Raw genomic sequence first — 17,500 nt, 5'->3', positions numbered from 1 at the left:
TCGCACTCAGATCGTCACTTACACCGCCGATCACCACAACGATTACCAGGCTGAGGTCACTTACGAGGGCGAAGCCCAGTACCCAGAACCCCAGCCCTACAAGCCAGCCCCCTCATACTCAGCCCCTGCTCCCTCATACTCAGCCCCAGCCCCGACTTATGAACAACCCAAGCCCTCATACGGTGTTCCACACTGATAAGCCGACTCTTTCATTGTCATTAATAGCGATATTTATATGCAAATGTCTTAATTAAATATGCTAATACGAAAACACAATTTTTATTGAAAATCAATCTCATTTCAGAAAGCTGATTTCTAAGATATCAAATAGTTACCTTTAAGATGAAAATGAGCAAAATGAACTCTTAGAATGATAGAATACTGAACAGTAGATTGTCATCCTTTTCCAAGGCAAAAGACTGATTTAGATAGCAATATAGTCTCAAAGTCCTATTCTTCGTGGCTATTGATAATATAGTTAATATGCAAAATTTATAACTAACTTCCAACCCGATACCTGTAAATAAATAAATGGCTAAAGTGGAAGCAAATACGTCAGCAATCTGACATACCATCAAATATTTGAATATTTCCCCTTTCCAATGGTATAAGTATTATAGAGATATCATAAGTTTATCAAAAGCTATAATTCATAACCTTTAATCTTTTTGTGAAAAATTCTGTAAAAATTCGTAGCGTGGTGAGTTACTTTAGAAGGCTATAATAAGTTTCTCTGGCATTTTCCATGATGGCACCCTCCAACTTCTTTTAAAAAATATAAGAGACACACAATATGTTTTAACTGAAACTATTTGCAATTTAAGATTTGCAACCAAATCCTGAGAAAGTTATATTATTATTAAATTTCCACTTCCTAAAAGCAGTTTAGTTATAAAGCAATTTCTCAAAGTGCTGCTCAGCAGTCCACAGCAACAACCATCCTTGATAAAGAAGACCGTATTGCTGTGCTATATCAAAGGTGACAGCTTCAAACGTCCCAGTCTGAAGAGGCGAATAGAATAAACAAGGATTTAAAAGCATCGTCCAAATATCTCGCCTCACCTTTACGTACATGTTGATGATGTTTGAGGTTCGAATGTGATCAAAGACAGAAGAAATTTATATCGATATCTTCTTGTCTAACATTCTGACACGACCTTCTCCCACCAGGTCAAATCACCTGCTTTCCTTTAAAAAAGAAAAGAAAAAAAAAAAGGATTATGGAAATGACCTGGTTGACAATTCAGAGAAGAAAAACATAATCAGTCTTTTTATCTCATCCTGCCACTTGCAATAGAATGAAGCTAATATAACCTGTGGTGGCCGATGTGGTAACGTCCCTGACTGGTGAACGCAACACTGCGGTTCGAGTCCCGCTCAAACTCGTTAGTTTCTTTGGTCGCTGCAACCTCACCATCCTTGAGAGCTAAGTAAGGGAGGTTTGGGGGAGCCAACAGATCTATCTGCTGAGCCATCAGTAGCCATTACCTGGCCCTTCTTGGTCCTAGCTTGGATGGAGAGGGGACATGGGTGCTGATCATATGTATAAATTGTCAGTCGCTAGGGCATTGTCCTGCTTGATAGGGCAATGTCACTGTCTCTTCCCACTGCCATTCATGAGTGACCTTTAAACTTTAATTGTACCCATTCTTCATAACCACAATTTTCCTCTTAAAAGAGTGAAATCATTGCCGTATTTGGTAAGCATTCACCTGAAGCATCTTGAACTCTCATTTTTTAGGCATTTAGAAAAAATAAATTTTCGCCATTTATTAATTTTACATCCTAATCTATTTGAATATAAACTTTGGTTCCTTTAATCTGTAGTATTCTTCAATTAAAATCATAGCATCCTTTTCAACATTATATATCCAGTATAATACTATTTTTATTTTCATTATTTTCATCATTATTTTTTGTTGTGGCTGATATTAATTTTCCTATTATTCATTCCATAATCTAGAACGATACTAAAGGCTGTAGATATAATATAAAAGTCATTAATGAAATGAAGTATGTTCTTGTATTGCTTGAAGACAAATACTGGATGACATGTCAGTAACTCAACATACAGTCACTCACTGCGATGTTTTCTCACCACCGAAATCTTTGAACTTTTTATTTACTAGTGAAATAGTTCAATTGTAAACCCAGAATAGCTCAAGCCCCTACTACTCTATATTGATAAAGAACTTTTTAATATTGACATAATTAGTGTACGTGACCCGTCTAAATATATAGATAGATATGTACAGACAAATAAATTCAATACTTCCTACACCCTCCCCCTTTCCTAACTACAACCCCTCTCACTAGGGTATGGCTACTTCCTCTCTACCATAAATGAAGGACGGAGAGACCGAATAATCGAACGTCTGCAATATATATATATATATATATATATATATATATATATATATATATATATATATATATATATATATATATAATCATTGTCATCACCATCTTGGCGACTTGACAACCTTCAGTCTCTATTGTTGGAATTGATTGAAGGAAGTATAAAACTCGACTTCAAAGATCTATTACTTTGGGGCAAGTATATTCGAAAGATAAAATAAAAGAAACTGGAGGTCAGTTCCTGAATAAAAATAAGAGAATATTGGAGAAGGTCTGTTTGAAAGGAAAAGTAAGAGGGAACTGAGAACTGTTTAAGATGATAGATAGTAAAGAATAAAGATTAATTACTCATGAAAAAAAGAAAATTGAAATATTTGGTCTTCAGAAAGAGTAAGAAAAAATTAAGAACGCATGCTCTGTTTGGAAGAAGATTAAGAAACAATAAGATCTTTTTGAGAGGAAAAAGAAAAGAAACGGAGGTCTGCTCCAAAAAGAGTTAAAGAGAATGGTCATTCTCTTTTCTGGTAAGAATGCATTTATGCATTGTGGAAATATAGCCAATCGTTGTGGCCGGAAAGATCATTCAAAATTTACAAGATGTTAACTGTGAAAGACTTGAATGTCCTCCGTTTTTCTCTGACCATTCTTTATGGCAGTGACTGGAGAATTTACGAATATAAAAGCCTGTTTAATAAATGCATAGATGAACATATATTGCGGAGTGAAAATCCTTATAAGAAATATCATTGAAACTAATGATATATTGATTATATGGGCATTAATTGGAAATAGGCAATACCAAAGAGAAGAAGTTAACAAATGGACTGCATTCTGAGAATTGAATATGGAGGGGGGGGGGGGCGTTTCCAATTGAAAACCACCAGTACCAAAGAAAGAAGTAACGAACGGAGGTAATTGCTATAAGAAAAAACATATATTCGTGAAAGAACTATGCATGATCAAAACGAATAGATTAATGATAAGAACCCAATCAAAAGCTGTAATTCACATAGTAAAAGCTAAAGATAAAACCATAGCAATAAATTCCTATTAAAAAAAACGATAAGAGACTTTTCTACAAAAAGGTTGAAAGTAGTGTTTCCCAAATAATGCTATACTTTTACCTAAGAGGAAAACTATAACACTAAAAAATGGACACGAAAAAACTATATATATGATAATATAATTACATTTTCATTGAATAAAAAATGCAAGTGACGTGAGTACCTTCCAAAATTATCGTCTACAGAAAAGGAAGTCACCAAATGTGACCACGCGACTGGGTTGCATCTGAAGGCGTCGCCTTCCCTTCGAGGTCATTCCTGAAAGCGGCCGGTATAAATAGAGCATTTCCTCCGTATTGGACCACCTACGAATCTGAGATCCTATTAACATGTACACGAAGGTGAGATCAGTGACCGGATTGAACTTTAATATTGCAGTTCTTTCCAATCTCCCATACATACATGCATATATATATATATATATATATATATATATATATATATATGTATATATATATATATATATATATATATATATATATATATATATATCTTTCCTGTCATACTATGTGACATTGCCAGACGTATAATTATTCGGTTTTTCCCAGTACCTCGAGAGGGGGTGGGGGGGGGGAGGAGGGTAGCTGTGTTGTGGTCATGAAAGGGAATAGGGGTGGGAAGGGTGGAATCTGTGTGAGTGTGTGCATATCCATCTAGCTATCTAGTCGTAATTTTTGACGGGTCGTGTACAATCATTTGAAAATATAACACTGAGGACTTACCTGAATGGGCACAACATCTATGTGGAGATTTATGACTTCAGTAATGTTTAATTTATCTATAAATCAAGTTCTGGGGAGTGATGTGACATTATGCATATACATAAATAATATGTGTAAAAAATATATACATAATTCTGTAATTACTTGTAAAAAATATAAGGTTAAACTGTGACTGAAATTAACTAAGAATTCTTTGGATTAGGTAATATATTACCATTCTTATCATGTGCTTGTTGGCATACTAGATCCTAGACGTCCAGATTTCTTTAGTGCTTTGACAAGTGTTTTTAATATATATAATAAAACAACAAAAATTTAAATTTAAAAATGACAAACTGCTTGTGACCTCTTGATGCTTTAATGAAAGACAAACTAATTAATTTCCAGGTAACTCTGCTGTGTTTGGCGGCCGTGGCTTTGGCCCGCCCTGACAAGCCTGCCCCAGCTGGGTATGGGTATGCCCCACCAACACCAGCATACGCCCCACCTCAGCCATCCTACTCAGCCCCTCAACCATCCTATTCAGCCTCTCAACCATCCTACGAGAAAAAAAGAGGTAACTATCTAATTTCTGTAAGTAGGTTTAGGTATCAAGGAGATATTCATCAACTATTCAACTGATTTCTAATCACCTAAGAATATTTAAACAGGAGAAATTTGTCTATTATAATTTATCCGATTTTGTCATGAGACTTTCTTAATATATAAAAATCAGATAATGTATAAACATGATCTAAATATACTGATAAAACCAATATGACTTAGCTCAAGCGCTGCCCTTTTGGCAATTTTCCTAAAAAATAAAAACATTTGGGAATAAAAATGGCGACAGTATTGTTTGCAGAAGAGGTTTACATCTAAAGTAAATTTATAACAGCAAGGAATTGAACACCAAATGAAATATATCTTCTTACGCATTTCAGGAGGGTATGCCCTTCGACTTCAAGTACGCCGTCAAGGACGACTACAAGGGTCTCGACTTCGACCACAACTCCAACTCCGACGGCAAGATCGTCAACGGTCAGTACCGCGTCCTACTCCCAGACGGTCGCACTCAGATCGTCACTTACACCGCCGATCACCACAACGGATACCAGGCTGAGGTCACTTACGAGGGCAAGGCCAAGTACCCAGAACCCCAGCCCTACAAGCCAGCCCCCTCATACTCAGCCCCAGCTCCCGCTTACTCGGCCCCAGCTCCGACTTATGAACAACCCAAGCCCTCATACGGTGTTCCACACTGATGAACCGACTCTTTCATTGTCATTAATAACGATATTTATGTACAAATGTCTTAATTAAATATGCAAATACAAAAACAATTTTTATTGAAAATCCATTTTAATTCAGAAAGCTGCTTTCTTAGATATTAAATGGTTATCTTTAAGATGAAAATAAGCAAAATGAACTCTTAGAATGAAAGAATACTGAACAGTAGATTATCAACCTTTTCCCAGGCAAAAGACTGATTTAGATACCAATATAGTCTCAAAGTCCTAACGTTTGTAGCTATAGATAATATAGTTACAATGCAAAACTTATAACTACCCTCCAACCCGATGCGTGTAAATTAATAAAGGGTTAAAGCAGAAGCAAATACGTCAGCAACCTAACATACCATCAAATATTTGAATATTTCCCCTTTCCAGTGGTAGAAGTAAGGTACAGATATCATAAGTTTATCAGATGTTATAATTCATAACCTCTAATCTTTTTGCAAAAAATTCTGTAAAAATTTGTAGCGTGGCAAGTTACATTAGAAGGCTATAAAAAGTTTCTCCAGCACTTTCCAGGGTGCCACCAACCAACTTCTAACCCTTAAAGAGCTACTTTTAACAAATATAGGGGACACACTAAATGTTTTTACTGAAACTGCTTTGCAATATCTATTTGCAATTTAAGATTTGCAACCAAAGCCTGAGAAAGTTATATTATTATTATATTTCCACTTCTTGAAAGCAGATTAGTTTTAAAGCAATTTCTCAAAGTGCTGCTTTGCAGTCCACACCAACAACAACCATCCTCGATAAAGAAGACTTTATTGCTGTGCTATATCAAAGGTGACAGCTTCAAACATCCCAGTCTGAAGAGGCGAATAGAATAAACTCGGATTTGAAAGCATTGTCCAAATATCTCGCCTCACCATTACATACATGTTGATGATGTTTGAGGTTCGAATGTGATCAAAGACGGAGGCAATTTATATCGATATCTTCGTTTCCATCATTTTGACACGACCTTCTCCCACAAGGTCAAATCCCTTGCTTTCCTTAAAAAAAAAAAAAAAAAATAAAGGATTATGGAAATGACCTGGTTGACAATTCAAAGCAGAAAAACATAATCAGTCTTTTTATCTCATCCTGCCACTTGCAATAGAATGAAGCTAATATAACCTGTGGTGGCCGATGTGGTAACGTCCCTGACTGGTGAACGCAACACTGCGTTTCGAATCCAGCTCAAACTCGTTAGTTTCTTTGGTCGCTGCAACCTCACCATCCTCGAGGGCTAAGTAAGGGAGGTTTGGGGGAGCCAACAGATCTATCTGCCGAGCCATCAGCAGCCATTACCTGGCCCTTCTTGGTCCTTGGATGGAGAGGGGACATGGGTGCTGATCATATGTATAAATTGTCAGTCGCTAGAGCATTGTCCTGCTTGATAAGGCAATGTCACTGTCTCTTCCCACTGCCATTCATGAGTGACCTTTAAACTTTAATTGTACCCATTCTTCATAACCACAATTTTCCTCTTAAAAGAGTGAAAGCATTGCCGTATTTGGTAAGCATTCACCTGAAGCATCTTGAACTCTCATTTTTTAGGCATTTAGAAGAAATAAATTTTCGCCATTTATTAATTTTACTTCCTAATCTATTTGAATATAAACTTTGGTTCCTTTAATCTGTAGTATTCTTCAATTAAAATCATAGCATCCTTTTCAACATTATATATCCAGTATAATACTATTTTTATTTTCATCATTATTTTTTGTTGTGGCTGATATTAATTTTCCTATTATTCATTCCATAAACTAGATCGATACTAAAGGCTGTAGATATAATATAAAAGTCATTAATGAAATGAAGTATGTTCTTGTATTGCTTGAAGCCAAATACTGGATGACATGTCAGTAACTCAACATACAGTCACTCACTGCGATGTTTTCTCACCACCGAAATCTTTGAACTTTTTATTTACTAGTGAAATAGTTCAATTGTAAACCCAGAATAGCTCAAGCCCCTACTACTCTATATTGATAAAGAACTTTTTAATATTGACATAATTAGTGTACGTGACCCGTCTAAATATATAGATAGATATGTACAGACAAATAAATTCAATACTTCCAACACCCTCCCCCTTTTCTAACTACAACCCCTCTCACTAGGGTAAGGACGAAGAGACCGAATAATCGAACGTCTGCAATATATATATATATATATATATATATATATATATATATATATATATATATATAATCATCATCATCACCATCTTGACAACTTGAGAACCTTCAGTCTCTAATGTTGGAATTGCGTTGAAAGAAATATAAAGCTCGACTTCAAAGAGCTATTACTTTGGGGCAAGTATATTCGAAAGATAAAATAAAAGAAACTGGGGGTCAGTTCCTGATTAAAAATAAGAGAATATTAGAGAAGGTCTGTTTGAAAGGAGAAACAAGAAGGAAATGAGAACTGTCTAAGATAAGATATAGTAAAAAATAAAGATTAATTGTTCATAAAAAAAGAAAACTGGAATATGTGGTCTTTAGAAAGAATAAAAAAAATTAAGAACTCCCGCTCTGTTCGAAAGAAGATTAAGAAACAAAAAGATCTATTTAAGAGGAGGAAGAAAAGAAACGTTGGTCTGCTACAAAAAGAATGAAAGAGAATAAGGCGTTCTGTTTACTGGTAAGAATGCATTTATGCATTATGGAAATCTAGCCAATAGTTGTGGCATGAAAGATCATTCACAATCTACAAGATGTTAACTGTAAAGGACTTGAACGTCCTGCGTTTTTCTCTGACCATTCTTTATCATTATTATTATAATTACTAGCCAAGCTAAAACCCTAGTTGGAAAAGCGAGATGCTATGAGCCCAAGGGCTCCATCAGGGAAAAATAGCCCAGTGAGGAAAGGAAATAAGGAAATAAATAAATGATGTGAATAAATTAACAATATATCATTCCAAAAACAGTAACTGCGTCAAAACAGATATGTCCTATATAAACTGTTAACAACGTTAAAAACAGATATGTCATATATAAACAATAAAAAGACTCATGTCAGCCTGGTCAACATAAAAACATTTGCTCCAACTTTGAACTTTTGAAGTTCTACTGATTCAACTACCCGATTAGGAAGATCACCACAACTTGGAAACAGCTGGAATAAAACTTTTAGAATACTGTGTAGTATTGAGCCTCATAATGGAGAAGGCCTGGCTATTAGAATTAACTGCATGCCTAATATTACGAACAGGATAGAATTGTCCAGGGAGATCTGAATGTAAAGGATGGTCAGAGTTATGAAAAATTTTATGCAACATGCATAATGAACTAATTGAACAGTGACCATGGAGAATTTGAGAATATAAAATCCTGTTTAATAAATGCAGAGATGAACATATATTGCAAATGAAAAACCTTACATGAAATATCTATGAAACTAATGACATATTGAATATATGGGCATTAATTGAAAATAGGCGATACCAAAGAGAAATAGTTAACAGATGGACTGCATACTGAGACACTGAATATGGGGGGTGGGGGGGGGAGCATCAATTGAAAACCGTCTGCACCAAAGAAAGAAGTAACGAACGGAGGTAATTACCATAAGAAAAAACCTATATTCGTGAAACAACTATGCATGATCAAAACGAATAGATTAAAGATAAGAACCCAATCAAAAGCTGTAATTCACATAATAAAAGCTAAAGATAAAACCATAGCAATGAATTCCTATTAAAAAAAAAAACGAAAAGAGACTTTTCTACAAAATGGTTAAAAGTAGTGTTTACCAAATACTGCTATTCTTTTACCTAAGAGAAAAACTATAAAACTAAAAGATGGACAAGAAAAAACTATATATATAATAACATAATTACATTTTCATTGAATAAAACATGCAAATGACGTGAGTACCTTCCACAATCATCGTTTTCAGAAAAGGAAGTCACCAAACGTGCCCACACGACTGGGCTGCGTCTGAAGGCGTGGCCTTCCCTTCGAGGTCATTCCTGGAAGGGGCCGGTATAAATAGAGCATTTCCTCCGTACTGGACCACATACGAATCTGAAATCCTATCGACATGTACACGAAGGTGAGGTTCAAAGTGATCGGATTGAATTTTAATATCTTAGTTCGTTCCAATCTCCCATATATATATATATATATATATATATATATATATATATATATATATATACATATATATATATATATACACAGTATAAATCTTTCTTGTCACACTGTGTGACATTGCCAGATATATGACTACTCGGTTTTTTCCCGTCACTCGAGTATGGGGGGAGGGGGGGGGAGGGGGGGGAGGGGTAGCCATGTTTTAGTCATGAAAGGGGATAGGGGTGGGAAGGGTTGAATCTGTGTGAGTGTGTACATATGCATCAACACAACTAGTCGTAATTTTTGACGGGTCGTGTACACTAGTTTGAAAATATAACACTGAGGACTTTCGTGAATGGGCACAACATCTATGTGGAGATTTATGACTTCAGTAATGTTTAATTTATCTATAAATCAAGTTCTGGGGAGTGATGTGACATTATGCATATGCATAAACAATATGTGTAAAAAAATATTGTCATAATTCTGTAATTACCTGTTAAAAATATAAGGTTAAAGTGTGACTGAAATTATCTTAGAATTCTTTGGATTAGGTAATATATTACCATTCTTATCATGTGCTTGTTGGCATACTAGATCCTAGACGTCTAGATTTCTTTAGTGCTTTGACAAGTGTTTTTATTATATATAAAAAAACAAAAAAAATTTTAATTTAAAAATGACAAACTGCTTGTGACCTCTTGATGCTTTCATTAAAGACAAACTAATTAATTTCCAGGTAACTCTGCTGTGTTTGGCGGCCGTGGCTTTGGCCCGCCCTGACAAGCCTGCCCCAGCTGGGTATGGGTATGCCCCACCAACACCAGCATACGCCCCACATCAGCCATCCTACTCAGCCCCTCAACCATCCTATTCAGCCCCTCGACCATCCTACGAGAAAAAAGAGGTAACTATCTAATTTCTGTAAGTAGGTTTAGGTATCAAAGAGATATTCATCAACTATTCAACTGATTTCTAATCACCTAAGAATATTTAAACTGGGGAAATTTGTCTATTATAATTTATCTGATTTTGTCATGAGACTTTCTTAATATAAAAAATCAGATAATGTATAAATATGATCTAAATATACTGATAAAACCAATAAGACTTAGCTCAAGCGCTGCCTTTTTGGCACTTTTCCTAAAATTAAAAACATTTGGGAACAAAAATGGAGACAGTATTGTTTGCAGAAGAGGTTTACATCTAAAGTAAATTTACAACAGCAAGGAATTGAACACCAAATGAAATATATCTTCTTACGCATTTCAGGAGGGTATGCCCTTCGACTTCGAGTACGCCGTCAAGGACGACTACAAGGGTCTCGACTTCGACCACAACTCCAACTCCGACGGCAAGGTCGTCAACGGTCAGTACCGCGTCCTCCTCCCCGACGGTCGCACTCAGATCGTCACTTACACCGCCGATCACCACAACGGATACCAGGCTGAGATGACTTACGAGGGCGAGGCCCAGTACCCACAACCCCAGCCCTACAAGCTAGCCCCCTCATACTCAGCCCCTGCTCCCGCTTACTCAGCTCCAGCTCCGACTTACGAACAACCCAAACCCCCATATGGTGTTCCACACTGATGAACCGATTCTTTCATTGTCATTAATAACGATATTTATGTGCAAATGTCTTAATTAAATATGCAAATACGGAAACAATTTTCATTAAAAATCCATTTTATTTCAGAAAGCTGCTTTCTTAGATATTAAATGAACTCTTAGAATGAAAGGATACTGAACAGTAGATTATCAACCTTATCCAAGGCAAAAGACTGATTTAGATACCAATATAGTCTCAAAGTCCTAATCTTTGTAGCTATAGATAATATAGTTACTATGCAAAACTTATAAGTACCCTCCAACCCGATGCGTGTAAATTAATAAAGGGTTAAAGCAGAAGCAAATACGTCAGCAACCTGACATACCATCAAATATTTGAATATTCCCTATTTCCAATGGTAGAAGTAACGTACAGATATCATAAGTTTATCAGATGTTATAATTCATAACCTCTAATCTTTTTGCGAAAAATTCTGTAAAAATTTGTAGCGTGGTAAATTACATTAGAAGGCTATAAAAAGTTTCTCCAGCACTTTCCAGGGTGCCACCAACCAACTTCTAACCCTTAAAGAGCTACTTTTAACAAATATAGGGGACACACTAAATGTTTTTACTGAAACTGCTTTGCAATATCTATTTGCAATTTGATATTTGCAACCAAAGCCTGAGAAAGTTTTATTATTATTAAATTTTCACTTCTTGAAAGCAGATTAGTTTTAAAGCAATTTCTCAAAGTGCTGCTTTGCAGTCCACAGCAAAAACCATCCTCGATAAAGAAGACCTTATTGCTGTGCTATATCAAAGGTGACGGCTTCAAACGTCCCAATCTGAAGAGGCGAATAGAATAAACTCGGATTTGAAAGCATTGTCCAAATATCTCGCCTCACCATTACATACATGTTGATGATGTTTGAGATTCCAATGTGATCAAAGACGGAGGCAATTTATATCGATATCTTCCTTTCTATCATTTTGACACGACCTTCTCCCACCAGGTCAAGTTCCTTGCTATCCTTTAGAAATAAAGAAAAAAAGAAAAAAAAAGGATTATGGAAATGACCTGGCTGACAATTCAAAGCAGAAAATTGATAATCAGTCATTTTATATCATTCTGCCACTTGCAATAGAATTAAGCTAATATAACCTGTGATGCCCGACGTGGTAACGTCCCTGACTGGTGAAAACCAGACTGGGGTTCAAGTCACGCTCATACTCCTTATTTTTTTGGTCGCTGCAACCTCACCCTCCTTGTGAGCTAGGGATGGGGGGGGGGGAGCCTAAGAATCTATCTGCTGAGTCACTAGCAGTCATTGCCTGACCCTCCTTGGTCCTAGCTTGGGTGGAGAAGGGGCATGGGCGCTGATCATATGTATAAATGGTCAGTCTCTAGAGCATTATCCTGCTTCATAGGGCGATGACTCTGTCCCTTGCCTCTGCCATTCATGAGCGACCTTTAAACCTTACCTGTACCCATTCTTCATAACCACAATTTTCCTCTTCAGTGAAAGCATTGCTGTATTTGGTAAACAATTACCTTGGGCATCTTTAATTCATTTTTTTAGCATTTAGAGGAAATAAATGTTCGTCATTTATTAATTTACTTCCTAATCTATTTGAAAATTGAACTTTGTTTGCTTTAATATGTAGTATTCTTCAATCAAAATCATAGCATCCTTTTTAACATTATATATTCGGTATGGTATTTTTATTTTTATTATCATCATCGATTTTTTTTGTTGCGGTTATTAATTTTCCTATCAATCAATCCATCAGTATAATATCATTTTTATTTTCAGTATTATCATCATTATATTTTATTGTGGCTGTTATTAATTGTCCTATTACTCAATCCACAATCTTGAACGAATTACTCTAAATATAATATACAAGTCATTAATGAAATAAAGTATATTCCTGTATTGCTTGAAGCATAATACTGAATGACATGTCAGTAACTCAACATACATTCTCTCACTGCGACGTTTTCCCACCGAAATCTTTGAACTGCCGGTAGTAGTACGGATAGGTGGTCCACCGGGTACCTAGAACGGCACCCCCTTTCTTTCGCCACTCTTCCTCCTTAAAGCAAAGAGTTAAATCTATTCGGGGTGAAGATTGCTCTGAGTTGTATCTAAAAAATACGTCCACTGATATTATGCGATATCCTTATTTGGATACTAGCGCCAGGAGTTACAATCCTGGAGACCTTCAGTTTAATTCTCTGGGAGTATCACTGTAGCAAAAATCCCTTAGAAGGCTACCTAAAGGAATCCTTCCATCAGGACGACATGTCATTCTAACCCAAAAATAGATTTTTCATTTTGCTCAAAATCCGTTATTTACTATAGAAATAATTCAATTGTAAACCCAGAACGGCTCCAGCCCCTACTGCTCCATGTAGTTGAAGAACTTTTTAATATTGACATAATTCGTGTACGTAAATCGTCTAAATATTTAGATAGATATGTACACACAGACAGATTCAACCCTTCCCACACCCTCCCCCTTTCGTGACTACAACCCCTCTCACTAGGGTACAACTACTCCCTCTACCATAAATGAAGGACGGAGAGACCGGATAATCGAACATCGGTAATATATATATATATATATATATATATATATATATATATACATACTGTATATATATATATATATATATATATATATATATATATATATATATATATATATATATATATATATATATAATCATAATCATCACCATCTTGACAACTTGACGACCTTCAGTCTCTATTCTTGGAATTGCTTGGATGAAATATAAAACCCGACTTTAAAGAGCTATTACTTTGGGACAAGTATATTCGAGAGATAAAATAAGAGAAATTTGAGGTCAGTTCCTGATTGAAAATAAGAGAATATTGGAGAAGGTCTGTTTGAAAGGAGAAATAAGAGGGACCTGAGAACTGTTTAAGATAAGATATAGTAAAAAAGTAAAAGATGAATTGTTCATAAAAAAAGAAAACTGTAGACTCCAGAAAAAATAAAAAAAACTTAAGAACGCCTGCTCTGTTCGAAAGAAGATTAAGAAACAAAAAGATCTTTTTGAGAGGAGAAAGAAAAGAAATGGAGATCTACTCCAAAAAAAATGAAAGAGAATATGGCTTTTTGATTACTGATAAAAATGCATTTATGCATTATGGAAATATAGACAATAGTTGTCGCCGGAAAGATCATTCAAAATATACAAGATGTTAACAGTATAGGGCTTGAACGTCCTGCGTTTTTCTCTGACCCTTTGTGTCAGTGACTATGGAATATTTATGAGTAAAAAAGCCTGTTTAATGAATGTAGAGACAAACATATATTGCAAAATGAAAAACCTTACAAGAAATATCTATGAAACTAATAATATATTCAATATGTGGGCATTAATTGAAAATATGCGATACCAAAGAGAAATAGTTAACAGATGGACTGCATACTGATACAATGAATATGGAGTATCAATTGAAAACCGTCTGTACTAAAGAAAGAAGTAACGAACGGAGGTAATTGCCATAAGAAAAAACACATATTCGTGAAACAACTATGCATGATCAAAACGAATAGATTGAAGATAAGAACCCAATCAAAAGCTGTAATTCACATAATAAAAGCTAAAGATAAAACCATAGCAATGAATTCCTATTAAAAAAAACGTTTAAGAGACTTTTCTACAAAATGGTTAAAAGTAGTGTTTACCAAATACTGCTATTCTTTTACCTAAGAGGAAAACTATAAAACTAAAAAATGGACAAGAAAAAACTATATATATAATAACATAATTACATTTTCCTTGAATAAAACATGCAAATGACGTGAGTACCTTCCACAATCATCGTCTACAGAAAAGGAAGTCACCAAATGTGACCACACGACTGGGCTGCATCTGAAGGCGTGGCCTTCCCTTCGAGGTCATTCCTGAAAAGGGCCGGTATAAATAGAGCATTTCCTCCGTATTGGACCACATACGAATCTGAAATCCTATCGACATGTACACGAAGGTGAGGTCAAAGTGACCGGATTGAATTTTAATATCTTAGTTCGTTCCAATCTCCCATATATATATATATATATATATATATATATATATATATATATATATGTATATATATATATATATATATATATATATATATATATATATATGTATATATATATATGTATATATATATATATATATATATATATATATATATATATATATTTACACACAAAGAGTATATATCTTTCTTGTCACATTGAGTGACATTGCCAGATGTATGATTACTCGGTTTTTTCCCGACAACCAAGTATGGGGGGGGAGGGGGGGAGAGGGGTAGCCATGTTTTAGTCATGAAAGGGAATAGGGGTGGGAAGGGTTGAATCTGTGTGAGTGTGTGCATATACATCTACACAACTAGTCGTAATTTTTGACGGGTCGTGTACACTAGTTTAAAAATATAACACTGAGGAGTTACGTGAATGGGCACAACATCTTTGTGGAGATTTATGATTTGAGTAATGCCTAATTTGTTTTTAAATGCATATGCATAAACAATATGTGTAAAAAAATATATACATAATTCTGTAATTACCTGTTAAAATATAAGGTTAAAGTGTGACTGAAATTATCTTAGAATTCTTTGGATTAGGTAATATATTACCATTCTTATCATGTGCTTGTTGGCATACTAGATCCTAGACGTCCAGATTTCTTTAGTGCTTTGACAAGTGTTTTAATATATATAATAAAACAAAAAAAAATTAATATAAAAATGACAAACTGCTTGTGACCTCTTGATGCTTTAATTAAAGACAAACTAATAAATTTTCAGGTAACTCTGCTGTGTTTGGCGGCCGTGGCTTTGGCCCGCCCTGACAAGCCTGCCCCAGCTGGGTATGGGTATGCCCCACCAACACCAGCATACGCCCCACCTCAGCCATCCTACTCAGCCCCTCAACCATCCTACGAGAAAAAAGAGGTAACTATCTAATTTCTGTTAGTAGATTTAGGCATCAATGAAATATTCATCAACTATTCAACTAATTTTTAATTTCCTAAGAATATTTAAAGATGAAAATTTTTTTTCGATCATAATTTCTCTTATCTTGACATGACATTAATATTAAAACAATCACATAATGTATAAACATGATCTAAATATACTGATAAAACCGATATGACTTAGCTCAAGCGCTGCCCTTTTGGCACTATTCCAAATAATTAAAAACATTTGGGAATAAAACTGGAGACAGTATTGTTTGCAGAAGAGGTTTACATCTAAAGTGAATTTGCAGTAGCAAGGAACTAAACATCAAATGAAATATGTCTTCTTACACATTTTACAGGAGGGTATGCCCTTCGACTTCGAGTACGCCGTCAAGGACGACTACAAGGGTCTCGACTTCGACCACAACTCCAACTCCGACGGTAAGGTCGTCAACGGTCAGTACCGCGTCTTCCTCCCCGACGGTCGCACTCAGATCGTCACTTACACCGCCGATCACCACAACGGATACCAGGCTGAGGTCACTTACGAGGGCGAGGCCCAGTACCCAGAACCCCAGCCCTACAAGCCAGCCCCTCATACTCAGCCCCTGCTCAGACTTACGAACAACCCAAACCTTCATACGGAGTTCTCCATTGATGAACCGACTCTTTCATTGTCATTAATAACGATATTTATGCGCAAATGTCTTAATTAAATATGCAAATATGAAAACTTTATTCTTATTGAAAATTCCCCTTTATTTAAAGCTGCCTTTCTTTCTATATATTCAAAGGAATATACCAGGCCTGATGTGACTTACGAGGGCAAGGCCCAGTACCACCCCAGCCCTACAAACCAGGCCCCTCATACTGAGCCCCCGCTCCCGCTTACTCAGCCCCAGCTCTCTCATTCTCAGCCCCAGCTCCGACTTACAATCAACCCAAGCTCTCATATGGTGTTTCACAGTGATGAACTGACTCTTTCATTGACTTTAATAAGGCTATTTATGTGCAAATGTCCTAATTGAATATGCAAATATGAAAACTCAATTTTTATTGAACATCCCTTCTATTTTAGGAAGCTAATTTCTTAGATATCGAATGGTTATCTTCAAAATGAAAATAAGTACAATGAACTCTTAGAATGAAAGGCTACTGAACAGTAGATTATCACCCTTTTCTAAGGCAAAAGACTGATTTAGATAACAATATAGTCTCAAATTCCTAATCATTGCATCTATGGATAATATAGTTACTAAGCAAAATTTATAACTACCTTCCAACCCGATACCTGTAAATAAATAAATGGTTAAAGCGGAAGCAAATACGTCAGCAATCTGACATACCATCAAATACTTGAATATTCTCCCTTTCCAATGATATAATTAATGTACAGATAGCAAAAGTTTATCAGAAGCTATGATTCATACCCTCTGATCTTTTTGCGAAAAATTCTGTAAAAATTT

General features: G+C 35.5%; 2 protein-coding genes and 1 long non-coding RNA gene across 3 annotated transcripts in view; 2 read left to right on the top strand and 1 right to left on the bottom strand.

The window, feature by feature from the left end:
* Positions 1 to 17,500, bottom strand: part of LOC137657666 (uncharacterized) — a 415,410-nt gene that overhangs the window by 179,006 nt on the left and 218,904 nt on the right. The gene's annotated exons all lie outside the window — the stretch shown is intronic.
* On the top strand, positions 3,752 to 5,388 carry LOC137657990 (cuticle protein 7-like). Its single transcript, XM_068392710.1, has 3 exons — positions 3,752 to 3,763; positions 4,532 to 4,717; positions 5,068 to 5,388. The coding sequence occupies exons 1-3, from the start codon at positions 3,752 to 3,754 to the stop codon at positions 5,386 to 5,388; spliced, it is 519 nt and encodes a 172-aa protein (XP_068248811.1).
* Positions 15,055 to 17,500, top strand: part of LOC137657989 (uncharacterized) — an 11,066-nt gene continuing 8,620 nt past the window's right edge. Inside the window, exons 1-4 of the mRNA XM_068392709.1 lie at positions 15,055 to 15,066; positions 15,880 to 16,026; positions 16,394 to 16,586; positions 16,803 to 16,990. Of these exons, the coding sequence (XP_068248810.1) occupies positions 15,055 to 15,066; positions 15,880 to 16,026; positions 16,394 to 16,586; positions 16,803 to 16,990 (540 nt within the window). The remainder of the gene's footprint in view (positions 15,067 to 15,879; positions 16,027 to 16,393; positions 16,587 to 16,802; positions 16,991 to 17,500) is intronic.

The sequence above is a fragment of the Palaemon carinicauda genome, chromosome 18, assembly GCF_036898095.1.
Source record: "Palaemon carinicauda isolate YSFRI2023 chromosome 18, ASM3689809v2, whole genome shotgun sequence".
Classification (NCBI taxonomy): domain Eukaryota; kingdom Metazoa; phylum Arthropoda; class Malacostraca; order Decapoda; family Palaemonidae; genus Palaemon; species Palaemon carinicauda.
Note: the sequence above shows the minus strand (reverse complement) of the source record. Positions and strands in the feature narration are given on the sequence as shown.

Coding starts and splice junctions, on each gene's coding strand:
- LOC137657990 (XM_068392710.1), top strand. Junction 4,718..5,067: donor GAGGTAACTATCTAATTTCT/GTAAGTAGGTTT, acceptor TACGCATTTCAG/GAGGGTATGCCCTTCGACTT.